The 19,195-nt window shown below is 37.2% G+C and overlaps 2 protein-coding genes across 10 annotated transcripts; both read right to left on the bottom strand.

Annotated features, from left to right (window-relative positions):
- Window positions 1-201: 201 nt before the first annotated feature.
- On the bottom strand, window positions 202-12,331 carry LOC135676670 (kinesin-like protein KIN-14C). Of its 2 annotated transcripts, XM_065188114.1 has the most exons (22): window positions 12,107-12,328; window positions 11,750-12,019; window positions 11,509-11,663; window positions 11,283-11,396; window positions 10,973-11,105; window positions 10,006-10,133; window positions 9,816-9,899; window positions 9,615-9,692; window positions 9,459-9,551; window positions 9,337-9,366; window positions 5,309-5,650; window positions 5,148-5,229; window positions 4,953-5,048; window positions 4,690-4,869; window positions 4,400-4,506; window positions 4,112-4,290; window positions 3,708-3,872; window positions 3,369-3,622; window positions 3,084-3,247; window positions 1,869-2,338; window positions 1,393-1,487; window positions 202-468 (listed from the first exon to the last, which is right to left on the bottom strand). In XM_065188114.1, exons 2-22 carry the CDS (start codon window positions 11,814-11,816, stop codon window positions 404-406), a joined length of 3,081 nt encoding a protein of 1,026 aa, XP_065044186.1. In that variant the 5' UTR covers window positions 11,817-12,019; window positions 12,107-12,328; the 3' UTR covers window positions 202-403. The 2 variants fall into 2 exon arrangements, with proteins under 2 accessions (XP_065044186.1, XP_065044187.1); XM_065188115.1 differs by lacking the exon at window positions 4,690-4,869 and having other exon boundaries at window positions 12,107-12,331.
- A 1,581-nt stretch (window positions 12,332-13,912) lies between these two features.
- On the bottom strand, window positions 13,913-18,501 carry LOC135676669 (casein kinase 1-like protein HD16). Of its 8 annotated transcripts, none has more exons than XM_065188112.1 (7): window positions 17,928-18,501; window positions 16,492-16,566; window positions 15,504-15,637; window positions 15,352-15,425; window positions 15,194-15,263; window positions 14,995-15,105; window positions 13,913-14,163 (listed from the first exon to the last, which is right to left on the bottom strand). In XM_065188112.1, the coding sequence occupies exons 4-7, from the start codon at window positions 15,364-15,366 to the stop codon at window positions 14,063-14,065; spliced, it is 297 nt and encodes a 98-aa protein (XP_065044184.1). In that variant the 5' UTR covers window positions 15,367-15,425; window positions 15,504-15,637; window positions 16,492-16,566; window positions 17,928-18,501; the 3' UTR covers window positions 13,913-14,062. The 8 variants fall into 8 exon arrangements, 3 of the variants coding, with proteins under 3 accessions (XP_065044184.1, XP_065044185.1, XP_065044183.1); XR_010514376.1 differs by lacking the exon at window positions 13,913-14,163 and adding an exon at window positions 14,607-14,795 and having other exon boundaries at window positions 17,928-18,500; XR_010514374.1 differs by lacking the exon at window positions 16,492-16,566 and having other exon boundaries at window positions 15,509-15,637; window positions 17,928-18,499.
- Between the last annotated feature and the right edge of the window lie 694 nt (window positions 18,502-19,195).

Genomic DNA, 19,195 nt, shown 5'->3' with positions numbered 1-19,195 from the left:
AAATATAAAGCAACAATGTAAATGATTGATGAAAATTTTAATAACCTATTGGTACCAATGGACCATAAGATATTTTGACCTGTATAATATAACAACATTAAATAAAATAATAAGAAATAGATAATAAAATAATACCTATTTGCTCTGAATGCTAATACTTGGTTAGTAAACTACATAAAAACTTGCATGTATATGCTCTCGTAGTAGTTAAATTCAAGTATATGATTTTACTTGATGACTTCCAAGTATCTCAATACTTAGTAAATTATGCAATGATGTGTTACATATATGAATGACATGCTGCTTCCACTAAAAGATAATTTACAGGCTCGTCATAATATGTGGAAAGCTTGCTTAAAACATATAACCAGTAGCAAAGTCAAACGTAGCAAAAGCACTTGCTCTACTGCCAACGTTTTGGAGCCTTCAGGGAAGATGATGACTGGCAATTGGTAGCTTTCCTTGTGCCTGGTGTGTAATTAGAGAGCAACAAAGAGTTTAATGTGATGAAAACGACATATATAGATGGATGCATTTGAACTTCCATTACTGAAAGCAAATATAGATATCATCGCTTGCACAAATAAGAAACTTTTTGAAAATTTATGGCTCTCAAAATTGAGCATGGAAAAGATCAACGGGTTTGATTGTTCAAATTGTCACTTACGTATTGGTCATTTTGTTTTGATTTATTAATGGAAGTATGGCTAACATATTGGTACCTACACCTTGAAACCACCATTTCCTTTTAATCTAACACTTCAACCCTTGTTTATTTCTTTTAGTTTTTTTTAGAGATTGTGACCTAACCTACATATGATTGTTACTGTCCCTTTTAGATATGTGAAACAATGTTATTGTCCCTTGGTCTAAGAATACATATGATTGTTAAAGATTTTTAAATTTTTCTAGTTCAATTATTCTTAATTATTTCATTAGATACTGTAATAGACTAAAGAACAATAACAAAATATCGAATTCTTCGTTTTTTTAATATTTAGTCAATAACCCTCCGTTGCAACAACATGCATGTAATAAACTAAAAAATAATGGTATCAAATTGTATATAGTGATACGATGAGGGCTGATCAGTCATTAGGAAAAAAATGTAACAACCAATATCTGAATAAACCAAAAAATAATCTAATGCAATTGCATGAACAATTGAACATAATTTTGAATTATCTGGTAAGGCATTCAAAGCTCCTTACTTTCTAAGATAATTTGCCTGGAAAAATACCACACTAAAGAGAATTAATCATTAGATGCCATGAGAATGGAACTGCAACAATAGCAGATTTCTACTTGCTGCTTTTCATGGCAATTATGAAACAGAAAATCATTCACAGTCATCAAAATTCAAGAGAAAATGAGCCAGATTTAATGACGTACTTGCAGACTTTGATGGTTCTTTCAATTTCAGTTTGGTAGATGTCACTTGTCCAGTTTTTGTAGGTGGTCTGGAGATTCTTGACTGAACTCTAGGTCTGCATTCAAAACAAATAAAGTAAAAGATCTCAGAGAAGAGAATCAACAGCTAAAACCACACCAAATAAAATGCTAAGCATAATAACATCACAAGCTGTTCCTTTTTTATTTATCAGCTAAATCTTATTTTTTGGTGTCATAAAATGGGAACACAAAGGAAAACTGCAGAAGCAAGAAAGAAAGATACATAAAAGTGGAAACTGCATTGAGTTAGAACAGATAATGATAGACATGTTCATATTAGAATTGAGTAAGCACACTGACAGCTTCACAAATTTAAAAAACAATAATTGGTGATGCAACATATATTTCAAAATGGTAAATATTTTTGTGTTGGCAGATAACAGCAACCATGCAATTGTGTTAAAAAATGAACTTACATCTTCCCTTTCAACATTTCCACTGATTTGATAGATTCAGGAAAAACACCAAACTCAGTGGAACTGCTTACTGAACCATCAGTTTCTGTGCCCACTGAAACCACACTGTCAGATATTTCACTTAATTTGTCTTCTAAATCCACATCTCTGAAGCCCACAAGGTAAGCATCAGCTTGCAATTTCTGATCTTTATCCCCTCCATTAGCCATGCAATGGTTTTCACTAAACTGAAAGCTGTTATCCAGATCAGAAGGAGGTTTATCAGTAGATATCACTAGCCTCGCACTGGACAATTGAGGGCCTAGTCTGGTTGTTCCACCCAAACATGGAATACCAGGAGAGGAAGAGTGAATCAACATGGCATTTCTCTCATTTTTTAGCATAGGAGACTGGGTTCTAAGATCTATGACCATTTGCAGTTGTTCAATTTCTTCATCCTTCCTTGCTACTGTGTCTTTAAGAAATCCCACCTGCATGAGCAACTAAGAAAAATAAGTAGACCTACTCAAACTTTATCGAACAACTGGCAAGAAACTCTAAATGAAGACAATAGTATGCCACCAATCTAGCAGGAATTCTTTCTATTCCAGGGTGGATCGATCATTAAAAAAAGTCTTAAATTCAAAAGAACATTTGTAGAAGGAAAAAACAAATTGAAGATGACTTATCCATGGCTCAAGTACAAATGTGCTACTTGTTTTCAGTAGTTGTCATCACACTTACAATCTTTAAGGGTATATTAAAGAAATGCAGCCTTTTAAGCAAATATCTTGTATCAAAAGTGATTAGGTGATAAAAATTCAAAAATATAAACATCAGTGACAACCTTTAAAACAACCCAAATAGAGAATCATGGATTTCACCAAAAAAACCTTTTATATTTTAAAATTACTCAGCAAATCACTCCCTAAATATGTATATTATCATAAAGATCAGCTTGACAAATGAAAGCTATTTGGGTCATTCTTTGACAGTGCCTCAATACTGAGAACTTTTCCATTTCATCCTATAGCAATAGCCACTTGACTAACAATTGCTCTGGGGCCTCAACATAACCCACATATGAGATAAGTTTTAGTACTAATATAGTTTTAGTTCTAAGATAGTTTTAGTACTAAGATATTTTCCATACTTTGCAGTTTGCAGTATTCCAGAACTACATGAGGAAACAAAAGAAATCAGTTTTTAATAGAGGGGATGATAGAGGGGGGTAACCTGTTCCAACAGATCTTTTATGTCCCTGCCATCTTTGTTACTACGTGCAGCACCTAACTCGACTCCAGACACTCTTTCAGCAAACTTTAGGGTACTAATTGTCTCTGAATACGATTCAATATCTGGATTAATTTGGACAAACATAAGTGTCTTGGCCTGTCCACCTGTGATTTAAATGTACAACCAAATTACTTTAGAATCAGCAATAAATTTATCAGATCAATGGATTGTCAATGAGAAGTACATTGTCAATGGATATCTCCAAGCAAATGTGAGAGTCGGTACCTAAAGAACTTTGAAGAACTTGAGTTAGTTTGCTATTTCTGTAAGGAACATGAGTATTTTTTTGTGCTAAAGCAAAGATCACATCTCCAAGAGCGGACAGAGATTTGTTAATATGCTGTGCTTCCTTAAGTCTGTCTCCAGTTGCTTCAGACCGTTCAACTCTTTCGCTACCTGCAAGATCTATCAAATGAAGACAACCCCTTGAAGTAGATCCAGTCTTTAAATCCACACCTCGAACATGGACAGTTAGAATACTGCAGCAAAGAGAATTGATGATAAAGCAGTGAAGGCAAAATAGTATGTAAATTATGTGCGTGAACTGCCATGAGAGAGGAAGACCTGTGAGATCGACTACTTCGCTCATTGAGAGCAGTTGAACCCACAGCTCTGTTTGTTTGTCCAATATGCATCAACTGCAGAACATCTGAAGTTGATTTGACAGGGTGCACACTAGCATCAGGCACAGCAAGTCCATTCGGTTGAGTACTACTCCAGACCCCAAGTGTGTTGCAAGTTACAGAAAATATAATTGCACTTTGACTTTAGATCTTAATGGTGTTCAAAATTCAAATATAGGTATTAGACTAAAGCAAATGATAAGTAGAAGTCATTACATAAAAACAATAATAGGCATATCATCAGCAACATATAAGATAGAAAAAGAAGCCAATAAAACTAACCAGTCTTGAGGAAAATTATGTTTATTTCTAAGAAGAAAAGAAACAGACATGCATAAAGGATATCTCTTTTGGGGACCATCATCTACAAGAAGATCACGCACTTGTTCATTGTATATTTCAACCATCTGGACACCCACTTCATAGAAATAACTATTTCTCCTATTTTCAGATATCTCAAAAAGGTCACTCAGAGCTCGATAGTTCACCCCCCAATCCTCCACGGATGCTGAAATAGGTCCACTCTTGAAACAAGATTTTCAAGAAAAAAAAAAAACCAATTGCACACATAAGCATGTTCTCCATCAAAAAGAAAAAAAAATAACTGAAAATTAATTAAGGAAAAAAACATACCATTGTATAGGTTTTCCCAGATCCAGTTTGACCATATGCAAAAATACATACGTTGTAGCCATCAAGAACTGATCGTATTAAAGGTTGAATATCCGAGAATATTTCAGCTGTCAACATATTGGCAAGACAAAAGTAATATATTATGCTTCATAATATGAGAAAAAATCTATATCTAATATCATCCTAATCAAATAAACATATACCAGTTCTTAACTGTATAAAACATTGACAGTAGTTCTATTTTGAGAAAATATTCTACGATATACAAGATAATTTAAAAGAATCACAACCTTGAGAAGCAGCTAGATCAAATACTTTGTTAAACTTGAACATCCGATGTCCATCCTTCCCTTGTTTAGAGGGATTCACAATAAGGAGTTCACCACTCTCACCAATGTAATCTATCGTCGTTGACTTTTGATTTTGACCAGGAAGGAATGGTCTTATGCGGCAATACACTCTAATATTTCCTATTAAGTATAAAAATGAACTACAATTTAGAATATGTCTTCCACAGGTTACATAAATAGCCATACTTTTGCTAAATAGTTACCTTTCAGTTCCTGAACCTCATTATATAATCTCTGGTTCTCTGCAAGAACTTTATGATAATTATCAGCAGCATCTGCTAATACTTTCAACTTCAGCCCTGCAGGATGAGGATACAAGCAAAAGGCTAGTACTGGAGGGAGTCATCAAAAGTAAAAGCAGCTAAACATGCAAATATAGAGCTCCAGAATCCCAGTACCCAAATTAGTCATTTCTTCTCGACATCTCTTTTGAGAATGTACTATCTCCTGCTTGATGGAGATCGATGCTTTCCGTAAGTCCTGAGATAGTTGAAGTTTCCGGTCTCACTAGGAAAATAGATATATTGAAGAAAACGAAAAAAGATCAAAAAAGCCAAACCTGCATGGATTGCAGCTGAGAGTGTATGAAATTCCTGAAATTATTTTCCTTATTTTCCCAATTTTTGAATTTTAATTTTGAATTTTCCTCAAGTTCTTTTATCTTCTTCTTTGAATCTGCTAGAAGGAATTCAACTTCCTTTGTCTTCTCAACTAAGTGTGCTTTACTTTCCCTTGCCTTCTCCTCCAATTCTTGACAGCGATTTTCATACATCTTGTGTGTCATCGCAAGTTCCTGCTTAAGTTCCACAATTATACTTTCCATATCCTCTTTCTCCTTCATCAATTTAAATACTTCTTTCTCCCCAATGTTTTTCCTTTCTTCAATCTTCAGTTTCTCTGCCTACACCAATACACACTCAAATAAAATTAAGAGGTTGATTTTCGCTTAAGAAGCAATTCCAAGAAGAAACATCTCAAGTAATGTTGCTTTACATTGTACCCTAATTAGGCACTACAAGAACGCAACACATATTTTATGTGATGTTCCCAACAATTTTGACTACGTCCATGGTGCACCATGGTGTTCCATGCAGGTTTAATACGATGACTTACCCAGGAAGCTATTACAATGAAACACAGACAACAAGTTATGTCATGCATGAAGCAATCACAGCATCAGTAGTTTGATAACTCTACTAAAGCTAGATCTCCTTTAACAGAAACTATTCACAATTATTAATTACTCAATGGAACATCATAGTTTCATGCAGAGGTGAAACTATAGAACTAAATAAATTGCTATCTCTATGAAATTAAAAGTGTGCAACAATCACTATATATTACAGAGGTGAATGCCTACCATAAAATCCTCAAAAAGAAAGGAGGAGCATCTCCCCACAAATTTACTAACCAGTAGTGACTCAGCTAGCTTTTCTACAGAGAGATGTTGCGTTGATTTTCTCAAATTTACAAATGACTCTAAAGCAACTGCAAGTATTATTTGCACAACTCCAAATGGTGAATGACGCCATTGGAATCACATTCTAGCGCAATATTTTTATGACATTTATTAACCTCATACAAGCTTCCCAAACAGCCACTGCCTTTGAGCATAAGCTAAAATGAAGTGGAAAGAGTTAAATTGCTTCTTGCCCCAATAGGATTTCTTGTAAGACACTTGTCAAAGAGCAAGCCCCACACTTGGCGGCATCAGGACTATAAGGCACATCGTTGTCAGTATCAAATCATGCCTGCAGGGAAGGTTTCTACTTAAAGCAGAAGCAAATTCCTATCCTTTTAGCCAAGGATCCAGATTGCTAAAATAGCCATCAGACATGGAGTGAGTCCAATAACAATGGCAACACGGGAAGATAGCATTTACTAGAAAATCCACTAATATTAGCAACAATTACTTTGATTAAGGCTTCAAAATCAGCATCTTCTCAAATCTTTTCGTGGAACCTACCCTTAATGGCCAACCAGCCCAACATCCTAAAGGTTGAGCCCTTTTTTGCATGCCCAAAAATGCTATCAACATTGCTTAATTAACTGCTCAAACAGCTGTGTGATTACCAGTATTTATTAGCCCAGCCAAGCACTTGTAATAGACCATACAGCTCAATACTGCTTGGCTTGTTGCCTTTTTTCCCCCCTAACAAGACAAGGTGGTATCAGTTAATATACCTTACATCTTTGCCCAATATTTGTTTGACAAGTTGGAAAAACCAGTATCGAACCCGTTTAAAGACCGTGGCCAACATTAGCACTATCCATGATGAGTATAAGAAAACATTATTATCTTGCATGACCAAAATAGCAACCTTCAGGATTGACATTAAAGTGCATCAAAAGACTTATGATTCCATGCTTTTCTCTACAGATGATGCATGGTTTCATGTCTTCAAGGGCTTTTATCACATCTATCCTACATGAGGGGGCAGAGTTGGGTAGACAGTTTTTAAGATGCCTATACAACCACATGAAATATCTGAAACATGCCCATAAAGAATTAAATTATCCAATACATATCATATATGCAACCTATTCATATTTATCATCAAAGTGAACTTTCAATAAATGGCATTCCACTTATCTCTAGGTGAATGATTAAGTTATAAATCTGGACCAGAATAACCGAAACATCCTGGCTATGTCAAATTGTTTGCCATTGTTGACAGTATAAAGGCTTTACACAGCTCACATTTCAAAATAATTATTTCAAATAGAGGGCAAATGGGTCATTTTTATAAATATACTGCAACGACTGGACTCTAACAAGTTTAAAAATGTAATCAAGCCTAAAGGTTATCCAAGCTTGGAACACGGTCACTTGCAGTTTTAAATAGTAGAAACAAGTTAAAATGAACCATCCTAATCATCACAAAAATCTAACAATTAAATTGATGCAAATTCTCACTGAACTGTTCATTCTTAAAGGGGCATCACATGTCTAAGCTACTGGAGTTCAATCATTTGAATTGCCATCATATTACTAGGGGCAGGAAGGAAGTGATTTTGGAACAGACAGGAAAGAAACCAATAATTAGCTCGTGCAATTCAATCTTTTGGCACATGAAAACACACTTTACATGTTAACATTTTAGAAGCAAGAACAGGTCATTTAGTTCTGAGCATGTCATCCTTACAGAGCAAAGGGTAGAAACAATCTAAAACTCACTGGTCCTGGCCACTGAGAACTTGAATCTCTAGGATTTTACTACTAACTTGTGTCATTGATATGGAAGTAAAAGAATTTATGTTTGCTTTCCAATTCCACAATCTATCTTTAGCCACTCAACAGCAGAAAAGCAATAGAGGACACTAAAAATCATAGATAGTAGGTTTTGATTCATCCCTCACACCTATTTATTCAGTCTAGGTACATAGTTTCTCGAAATCACATCATTTAGCAGAAGCAATTCACAATTTTCAATATGTAGCACAAAATGATTTACTGTATTATCACCATGTGACAGCAAAAATACTTCTGTGCAACCCAAAGTAGCAGCAACTCTTTTAGCACAAAAGAGAACATCCCCACCCTTGCCCGAAAAAAGAAAACATATACAGAGAGAGACAGAGAGAGAAATACAAATGGTGCAGCACAAGATACAATAAAACAGATTTTAGCTCTACCAGATATCTTCTGATGATATAGTAGAGTTTATTGCTGCATGATGCTTCTTTGAGAAGTCAAAATTTGCTGTGACAACTGATCCAATTTTATACACTTCTGTAAATATAATGCATCGATCATTAAGAGAGAGATGATCATCTCACCATCAACTACAGAAGAGAGGAAAGCACACAAGTACTCATATGAAGTGCAAAAACACAAAACAGAAGTTGTCAAAACTAGACAAGGACATATGAAGAGGCGAGTATATGTCTAGGTTTTTACTAGTTTCTATAACTAAGAACCGCTAGAAAGAAGACAATGAGACAGATCCAGGAAAATATCCCCCTTTTAATGCTTGGTATGCTCAAAGCTGAATATGCATGATCACATATGTATATAGAATCTTAAACAATGCCATGAATCAAGGTTAGTTGAGAAGGCTTGACATGTAGGCTCATGAAAAGATCAAACATGAGGGTCACTAACCACAAATGTAGGATAAATCACATAGTTATTTGAAAGCCTAGCATACATATTTATGCTTATTGCTTGATTTAAAGTCACAGGGTAACTGCTGCCAAATAAACTCAAAAAGCATCACCCTCATCAACCATTTTATATCTTTCATAGACATGTCAATTTGGATGAAGCATCAACGAAGTCTATGTTTTAACATTTCCTTCCATCCTTACGAATGCAATGCATTTATACCTATATGCATACAAATATCAAAGTGAAAGTAGTCACAATGTACGAGAATTTAAATGTTGTTTTGAAAAGATAATCTTTCTATCATTTGTTGAAGATACAATGATAGTTTGAGGGCAGATTAAGAATGTCAATGTACAAAGGCAAAAGATTCTGAATGCTTTTGGACAGCATTAAACAAGCAAGAAGACAGATACGACAAAAGGTTCTAATACAATAGCATACAATTTCAACACAATTGGCAGAAAAAAAACCTATACCTTTGTCAGCTGGAGCTGGTGCATGACTATCTGCAACAATAAACACAGAGCCAAGTTGTCAAAATAGCACAACACTTGAGTATTGGAATATGATAACATGATGGGAACTAATCAGTAAGTACCTTGTTTTCTTCATGTGTCCCTTTTGCTAATTCTTCTAGCACCCTGATTCTTGATAGATATTTCTCTTCACGGACCTTAATGAGATTATTTTGCTGCAGATAACCAACCATTAGAGAACTATAAAAGAGAACTGTTGAATGTCATGTGTCTCTTACATTTCTTATATGATCAGCTTGAGTTGAAATACGGCGTTCTATCTCTTGCACAACTCTCTTTAATAAGCATGCTACACGCTAAGGATGGAAGAAAAGAGAAGTGATTAAAACATCAAATCAGGAAAGTCAAACGATAGACTTGCAAGTAGAAGCACATGGGCCTTTAGAGCAAACCAATTATTTGCTCTTCCTGCAACATACATGAGGTATCTCCCCATTCCTCCTCTCAATACTTTCATCAAGGATCCCATTAATAATGCTTAAAAGTGATCGAGTTGGAGCATTCTGCATCCAAGGATGTGAGAAGAAAATTATGTGATATGCTAGTGGTCAATGATTCCACAATAGAGAATCAAACATTCTTTATGATTAGTATATCTGAAAAGCTTACATCTAAACAGTTCGATTTCAACATTTCTGAAATTTTAGCAGCTGAAAGATCAGAATAACGCCCCTGTCTCAATTGGAAAACTTCATGAAAGTTATGTCCAACATGATGTAGCAGAGCAGCTGATGACTCTACAAAATTATTCGGAGACTGTCAACATATGTTTATTACTTTCATTATTATCTGAAAAGAAGGAATGAAACAATGTCTAAACAACTATTATACAGCCAAAACATTTACCAATCAAGAAATGGCACAACCTATCATCCTTAAATTATAAAAAAAAACTACTGAAAAACATTATCATACTGTGTAATGTGTATATGGGTGCTCCCATGTGATGACCTTGTATGGCTTTAATGACAGTTTGAGAGATCTACAAGTAGCATATATAAGTTTGCTAATCGACAGTTGCTAATGGTAAGGAAGAATAGAAATAAATAGAAGTGAGACAGAAACTGGAGAGAATCGTTGCACAAATGAAATGCGCCAAGTACTTAAGCTTCCAGCATTAGAGATTAAAGTAACTCACAATTCCAGAAAAATGAAAATCCATGATCAACAGTAACAATTATAAAATGAAATCTCAAAGATTTCAGAAGACTAGGTGGATCATCTATCAAAAACAAACATACATAGGAGCTCTTTAGCACAAGTGGTGACTGCTAAATGTATTCCACCACCTAGATTTCACAATGCTATCCTTGTGCAGAGTAGAATGAGCACGTGCACCAACTTACATTAGATCTAGAAATCCAAACTCCTTGTGCAAAAGCTCAAATGGATAGTAGACTATTTTCCTAGGCTATTTTCTATCCACTACAATCTTTATATTCCCTTTCCAACTTCAACAGGTAGTCAGTCCTCTTGGCATCATGAAGTCCCCAATCCAATGATAAGTTTTAATGGCCTTTAAACAACAAGAACAATTTAATAACGATTTGGGCAAGTTACCATTAACATAACAAACCTTCTGGAAGTTTCCACCTCTTTCTTAGCTGGATTGCAGATTTGTCCAAGTCAGGGTGGCCATCTTCCATGCTATCAAAGTTCAAATGATCTCTGACGGACAGAAGACACTCCACAACCGCAGAAATAGATCCCTGAAACAATAGGATGCATAGTAGCAACAAAATATGTACAAGAGTATCATGACCACATCAGATTAAGTCAACAGGAACATGAAATTTCACTCTCATCAAGCACAGTTTTCATGAGAGGACATGCTACGAGTTCAGGTCCTGTTTTTTTTCAAATCTAACAGAGATGTGCACTATTACCTGCTCTAGATCCACAATTCTGAAACTAGGCAAACACAGTTCATCCACAACCGAAATGAACTTCTTAATAGTAATCAACCTCTTCTCAGAAGGATCATAAGTACCTCGTGGACTCTGCAGTACAAGTTCAAATCAAAAATGGAGAACAAGCAATCACCATGAGGCACAAATATCTTTGTAAGATCATCATGCTTTAGAAGAGTTGCCATTTGCCATTGATTCATACCTCCGAGAAAAAAGGATTGATCCTGCCCAATATTCGACAAAGGACAGTCCCATCCAACAGCCTAGCTCTCAGTTCCTCATCCGAGGCATCTTCCGGCGCATTAAAATCCAGGAACAGACTATTCAGCCACCGAATTACATCTGATTGCTTCTTCCCTGAGCACGTAAAGAAACAGACTTTTCATTGTTTACCTACCTACACAGAATTTGTTCGGCCGATCACTAAAAAATTAAGAACTTACCTGCATTCCCTTCGGCATCCGCAGTTCCCATGCTATCTTTTGTCCTGTAATTCACTTCAAGGCTCATCAGACCAACTTGAGCACGACGCTTTTCATTTCACACCTTTTCATTCCACCTCAGTGCAACAACACGCCCGTGAATCCCTCCAAAAACACAAACCAAGACCCCAACTAACTCGAAAAAGATGTCACCCTTGGAGCAATGCTGCACTCCTGAGTCGAGATCTCATCAGGTAACGTCCTTTCCTTGTGGAAGAATGCGTACCCAGCCTAATAGGAAATTAGGGCACCGAGAAGAAACGAATCTGAGTCGGATCGGAAAAAGAAACGAAGCAAGATCCGAGAACACCCACAAACCTGGACCGGAGGCGGAACCGCAGCAGATTTAGCGTTCGGGGTCAGCTCCGAGCAGAGAGATTCGGTTTTCCGGGGAACGCCAGCCAGGTGGAAATTGTTGGGGGTTTCCTTGCTCGTTGAGGTGGGTATGGAGTGGAGAAATCTTGAAATAATTTATTACCGCTTTCCTCTCTCTCTCTCTCTCTCTCTCTCTCTCTCTCTTTATCTGCCTTCGTAACTTTTGTTTATTTCGTCCTTGACGTGCGCCAACTCTCGGAGCTCTCTAGCTCTGCTTTCTCTTCTCCATCGCTTTCGCCTTTGGTCGCTTGACGGCGTTAGGTATCTCGACGGCGGGCCATTTCACCTCGTAAGGAAGAAACGTGACCGTCTATTCGATGAAACAGAACTTCCCGCACCCGGTGAAAATAAATGACGTCTCCTCACGGGACCCGCATCGGTCCCACTTCCATCTCTCCCGTTCTTTAACTCGGCTGTGCGGGTAAATGAGAAAAGGGTAAGAAAAGTTAATTTTTTTTCTTTTTTAATTGAACTTCCATTTGAATGTTAAATTTAAGGCTTAATTTCTCTTTCAACTACGAAAACGCCACTACGTTTACCCGATGAACACCTTACCCGAGACACCGTGCGTGCCTTGTGACGTCAGGCACCCTGCGGGGCGCCCGCTACCGTGGTCAAGAGGTAGGTAAGTAGTCGGGTAGCCCACGACTGGGTCAGCAAAGATTCGCTAAATCAGGTAAGGTCAGAGACGGCAAACGGGGTTTGACGGCGCTCGCCATTTGCGCGGATTCGTATTATTTAATCTCAATTCCTTTCCCGCCTTGCGGAGAGGTTTGGTGCGTCGGAGGGGTTCCGCCGCGTCAGCCGCATATTTGTCACGGGGAAGGACCCGAATCAGCTCTGAAACTCTTTCGGGGTGACGCGTGCTTCCCCGCTGTGAGAAGCTTCATTCATGACGTGGCTCGCCGACCCAATTGTGGAACCAGACACAAATCGGGAGCTCCAGCGTCAGCTGTCAGGGGTGACTCAGCCCGCCGAAGAGCTTTGTTCCGTCCCAGATACTTTTCGTCTCCGATCATGTGCATCACCTACCTGCCCGGTGGTGGCTCTACAGATGGGTACCACGTGGGGCCCACGGTGACTTCAAACACAAGCAACGCACGCACGCCCGCCGTTACACTCGTGAACCGACCATTTCGACATACGTAATCAGGTCACTATATGGGTCGCCACATCGCTCCATCACATCAACCATCAAACTATGTACTCGACACCCTTAAATGGATCTCTAATGTTGGTCCACATTTCTAGAGACGAAGATAAGGTTAAAGGAATAACACCATAAGAATGGAGCCACGATACGACAGTGCCATCAATGAACCGATGATAACAGTAAGTGGAACAAGAACTTTCGTTTCCAGGGAAAAGTGTTGCCTAAAGATTGAAACCGTTGCGGTAAAATGATTCCAAAAGGAAAGAGCTACAAAGCAATTAATAATGCCTCTTGGACATTGACCTCAATGGAGAAGACAAAGGGAATGGGTAAGCAAATTTACCTGGCTGCAATACAAGATGATTGCTGCAGAGTTTACTACTGCAACATGACATTCCCTATTGCAGACGTACTTGATGAATGGAGTTTTAATCAAAGAAGCTGTGAGAATCTTGGTGATCATTTTAAAGCCTGAGCACCCAACTTGAACACGTTGTATATCCTCAAGTACAGCTATATTAAACACATCACTTCCAACCAAATCATGCTTCTGTTAAATGCTTACATGGGTCACAGATGAATTTAGAGTTGGCAAGTGCAGGGAATGTAAACTCAGGCGAAGTTTAACTAATTCGTTATGAAATATTCCAAACAGATGAACATTAGAAGCACCAGACAAAAAAGTCAGAAATTATGGGTGGAATTCATGGATACCAATACATGAAACTTCGTCCTCAATTAAAAGTTCAAGAAATGTTCAAAAGTAGCACCAGACTAGTCATACCTGGCTCCAAATCCTTTGAGCTGAACCATGAATCTATATCCTGATTTGATTCCAAAACAGATCCTGGAAACAGTATCAGCATCCTTACAATTAAGTTTACTATGTCAACAGTCATCTGTACAACATCATAGTAGAACAAAATGATTTTAGGAAGATTAACCAAAAAAAAAAAACTCAAGTATCTTTGCAAACAACTTTAGGCGCCCACTTATCAGATTTTCAGAGCTGTTGAGATGAAGCCCTCGAATTCTATAATGGATGATGAAGCAACTTATGCTACATTGAAAAGAGCAAAAAAAATACCTAGTTGTTGGATAAATGGAGAAAGATTGATAATGCAGAATCAAGAACAGATGCAAGAGTAAAGAAAAGAGAGAATTTGAATGCCCGTTACATGTTGAGTTGCACAACCAAATATCTGAAGTCATATGACATGTTAGAAAATCATATAAAGGATTCTCATCATCCTTGACTGAGAAGACTATATAGTCCAAACATACAGAAAATGCAGCCTAAAAAACCTGTTGTATAAGAGCAAAGAAGAAAAGACAACTTTTTTGTGCTGTTTCTTCTACAGCATATTTTGTGTTGAATTAAGTGTAGACATATCCCAATAGCTTGCAATAATACAAAAACCATTGAATAGCTAACTGATGAACATCTCCAGAAGAGGAGGGGAAAAAACTCGTGGTAGCCTACAAGAAAATGACCATAGTGATTAACTTCTAGTTATACCCCATCCTACTTTAAAAGCATTCAAACACAGTCTAATAACTCATAGGAATCAGTCTAATCAGAGGAATCTAGGATGACAACTTAGTTCAGAAAATCTCAATTTGTCACACTTAGATGTTCAGCTTTCGCTCACATGCCAAAGATGAAGTGAAATCAGACCTTCTATATCTGGGAACAATTGCTGCATTTGAGGGCAGACTTGGAACAATAGTAAGGTTGCTCTTTTGGAGACCAGACATCCCATAGACTCAGTCCCAGCATATCCATAATCTGCAAATTTTATGTTATGTAATTATGCAAACATCTCAAACTACTAGAACAACTTAAAGTAAGGATAGCCACAAAAATTCTCATGTACCATAACATAATAGTCCCCTTGGCGGCCCTTGTAATGGACTCATGGCATCCCATGTATACCACCAAGAGTGCTACAAAAAATAAAAGATAATATTGGTCAGAGAGTTAAAAAATGTGATTTCCTCTAGAAAAGTTCATCACTGAAAGTCTGAAACTTACTTGTAAACCTGCCATTCATAAGGTGGACCATAATTACATCCCTTACTGTTCCTATGTTCAAACTTTAATGCTACCTGTCATTAAGTCATTGCATATTATGTTAAGAATACTTATTAAAGATCATTAATTGTGATTGTAAAAAATTTCCACACTTTACGGCATTAGAACCAGTAGTCGTATCATTTGCATTGGTAGGTGAAATACGGCGACCAACATAAACTTGCCCAAATCCTCCTTTGCCTAGCTTCCTTTCAACTTTGTATACTGGTGAATTGCTGACTTGAACCTGTAGGAAAGATAAGTCAATCTCTATAAATATACAAACTGTTGGAGTAAACTGTAGCAGAAACAAGAAATGATGCAAAATAGCTCTGTGACTGCAATTAAAAGGTAATTCCCTCATAAAAAAATATTGTCTCATGCGACATTGCTGACTTCATATGAAATGCTAGTGATAATTTACTCTAAACTGTAAAACCAAAAGTACAATTAGATGACATATATTGCACTTACGATAAAAATAAGAGAAGGTAGCCCAGTACATAATCCCATCATTGTGGGGCCTGACGATAACTAACACTACAAATTAGGATAGCAATGTAACTAAGAAAGATTTCATGATACAGCTTTTGATTGGAATTAAATATAAGTTGCTTCTATTGTGATAATATAACTACTATAAATCAGTTTTCGCCCATCAAACACAAGAACGTATCGTCTATACAAAGTACAAAGTGTCTCTTGCTTCTTCTTTTTTTTGCTTTTGTAAATGATGTTCCTAGCACAGTGGCAGCAAGAAAACTTAAAAATTGCATTAAACCTGAGCAACTCATTTTTCATTCAATTTGTCAATGAGCTAGCATGATTTCCCCCTGCCCCCCACAGACATCTCAGAAATATCCGAAGAAACCCATCTGTTAAAACATGAGTTCTCCAAGATCAGGAAGAATCAGAAAATGCAATCAACAAGAATTCAGCAACTCATTAACTGCATCAAGGTGCAGGGTCTTTCATATTACTCATATTAAGATTTTTTTTTTCTGTTTTGAATGCTACCTAACACTTGCCTAACACATCTGAAGACTGAATTTCTTGGCCACAAACTACTGAACACACGTCACAGCAATGAAAAATGAGTACCTCAAAAGAAAGGAAAACAAAATGGCACATGCTCTTTATGTGGATTCATTTAACCCTTGAAAGTAGAGGTAGTTCCTGACAAGAAAGAAGAGAAACAGAATATAAATGTTGAACTCCAGATTAACCTCAGGAGAGAAGATCTTAAACAATTTTCTGATTTATTTACAAAATAAATTTACATAACAAAAAATTCTGATCAACTTCTTATCAAATATATACCACGGACATGTTAGCCTAAAGGCCAGTAACTGCAGTTTGCTGCAAGTTTAGTTCAGAATATCACAATATGAATTACAGGACATAGTGAAATAGCATATATATAAACGTGTGACCCGAATCATGCAATATGTAAGTAATTGAATCCATTGCAATTTTTCATCCACATGTTAAGCTAAATTCGACATGGAATATGATAAATGACACATCTCACTACTGACAATTAGATGATGACATGCATGGAGTTCAATAATTTATACATTTACCAATATCATAGCCATGAGTTATATGACAAGTTGATACTGATTAACAAATAGTCAGGGCTGCACAGCATAACAATTAACTATCCAAAGTATCTTACTTCATAGAACAGTATTTTGCTTTTACTTATTTTGTCCAATCCTACTCATATAACCACAGTGTTAGTTTCTTCCTAAATAATCCCAGACTAATTTTGTACAATGTCCCATTATTACCTAGCTTTATGCACAGATGAAAAATCTAGAAATGGTATGCTTGTACAGATATCTGTCCCATACAAGTATTTCCAACTTTTTTTCTGAACCTGACAGGGCAATTTCAAATCTCAGTAGTGCCAATAAAGAGAGTGGTTGCATGAATAAATAAAACCATCCGATGCACAGATAAATTACAAAAATCCATGGAAAAAAATCTATGATCAGCGCTCAGTGAACACAGAAAAAACTTTCTAAATTGCCAAAATCTCATCTGCTTAGTACCAAATCTAAAGAAGTTAACGCAATGGAGATTATGTTTCGCAAAATTATCAGTAAACTTGATCAGATTAGTTGCTCTCTTTCAACATAAACTGATTGAAAATCAACAAAAGAAAGACAAAAATCTCATCTGCTTAGAACCAAATCTAAAGAAGCTAACGCAATGGAGATTGTTTTTCATAAAAATGTCGGTGAAATTAATCAGATTAGTTGTTTTCTTTCAACATAAACTGATTGAAAAGCAAGAAAAGAAAACCAAAATCTCATCTGCTTAGTGCCAAATCTAAAGAAGCGAACGCAACGGAGATTATTTTTTATAAAACTATGGGCAAACTTGATCAAAACAGTTGCACTCTTTCAATATAAACTGATTCAAAAGTAAGAAAAGAAACCAAAACCACATAACTTGAATGTCACCAGACTAATCGACAGAAAACCAGCAAAACCTCATAACCACCGGCGCAAAAGAAGAAAATGTCTCACCTTTTCTGGGAGAGGGGCCGTGCTCGTCTCGTCCTCCCCACCAGGGAGCTTATCTGGGCTCGTCGCCCCACGATCGTAGTCATTCATCTTCCTCTCCCCGACCTCTTCCAGTTTCTCCTCCCCACCCAAACCTCTAACCTCGCCGCGGTCCTCTAATAAACCAATCTCCTCCCTCCGCTCGGGGGACCTGCTGGTTCCTCGCCGCCCGACTCCGCCTGGTGCTCGGCCGCTCAGCCTGGACCACCGGATTCGCCTGCGCCCGGCCCCTGCACACTCCGCTGCACAGCTCCGGAATCCTTCATCGACCCGACCCCATGCCTCGAAACCCTATATATCTTGGACCAATTCAACCGCAGCTCGAAGAGGAAGAAGAGTACGAGCCCTAACAGCCTGGAGCGACGACGGAAGGAGCGCCCTATCGCGCTTGGAGTCTGCGTTGGATCGATGATTCGAGGGAAAGGATATGGGATCGGGCGTCGTGTCGGAGGAGAATCGGAAGCAGGGGGGTTTCGACGCGGGGGAAAGTGGAGCTACTCGCTGAGCACACACAGGTGGTGGGTATTTTTGCCGGAACGGGAATAAAATATCGGGTTACTGTCTCGGATTGAATGGAAATTTGCCCGTGACAGGTTAACCCGACCCGAACCGGAGATTGCCCATTTCGGGATGGCAAACGGACAGTTTTTCTGTAGGAAAGTAATCGGTTACTTTTGGCCGATAAAGATTATGATCGGTTGATAATAAAATATTGAAATCATTTACTCCTTACAAAAGAAAAAAAAATTGATATATGAAATTTGTAGCGTTAATGATGACAACATTAATATCTAAAAAAATCATTCCCCAATAAATATCTTTTCGATTTTTAAATTTAAAATTCAGATTATTCAAAATAAATTCTTATATTATTTTTTCGGTGTTTAGTAAATGCAGGAGCCTTTTTACAATGGGTTTTTATGATCATTACTCTTATCCTAATCATCAGAATAGTTTTATAGTACTCATAAGCTGGCTTAATTACGATCGTGATATCATGACATATCAAATTTGGTATATAATAACAAAGTGACCGACTTACTATGATATCACCAATATTTAACTATATGATTATGAGGTATCGAATGTGTGTTGAACACGTGAGTTATTGACCATGGGAGAATCATTGAGATATTAAGTTATCAGCCACCTAATGTCCAGACGTGGAGCCACATGTCAATTCCTATTACAGTGTTAAAATTTGTTTTTTTTTTTTTTTCTGCACGGTGAGA

Source organism: Musa acuminata, chromosome BXJ1-6 (genome assembly GCF_036884655.1).
Source record: "Musa acuminata AAA Group cultivar baxijiao chromosome BXJ1-6, Cavendish_Baxijiao_AAA, whole genome shotgun sequence".
Classification (NCBI taxonomy): domain Eukaryota; kingdom Viridiplantae; phylum Streptophyta; class Magnoliopsida; order Zingiberales; family Musaceae; genus Musa; species Musa acuminata.
Note: the sequence above shows the minus strand (reverse complement) of the source record. Positions and strands in the feature narration are given on the sequence as shown.

Bases quoted from the DNA above. Each gene is read 5' to 3' on its own strand.
- LOC135676670 (XM_065188114.1), bottom strand. From the start codon at position 11,816: ATGAGCCTTGAAGTGAATTACAGGACAAAAGATAGCATGGGAACTGCG. The intron at 9,900-10,005 runs GTAAGCTTTTCA...CCTTGGATGCAG, and splicing joins TGAAATCGAACTGTTTAGAT to AATGCTCCAACTCGATCACT. The intron at 3,248-3,368 runs GTACCGACTCTC...TTTAAATCACAG, and splicing joins AGTTCTTCAAAGTTCTTTAG to GTGGACAGGCCAAGACACTT.
- LOC135676669 (XM_065188111.1), bottom strand. From the start codon at position 18,014: ATGAATGACTACGATCGTGGGGCGACGAGCCCAGATAAGCTCCCTGGT. The intron at 15,638-17,927 runs GTGAGACATTTT...TCTTTCCTACAG, and splicing joins CGGCCCCTCTCCCAGAAAAG to GTTCAAGTCAGCAATTCACC. The intron at 15,426-15,508 runs GTAAAGTGTGGA...ACTTAATGACAG, and splicing joins CGACTACTGGTTCTAATGCC to GTAGCATTAAAGTTTGAACA.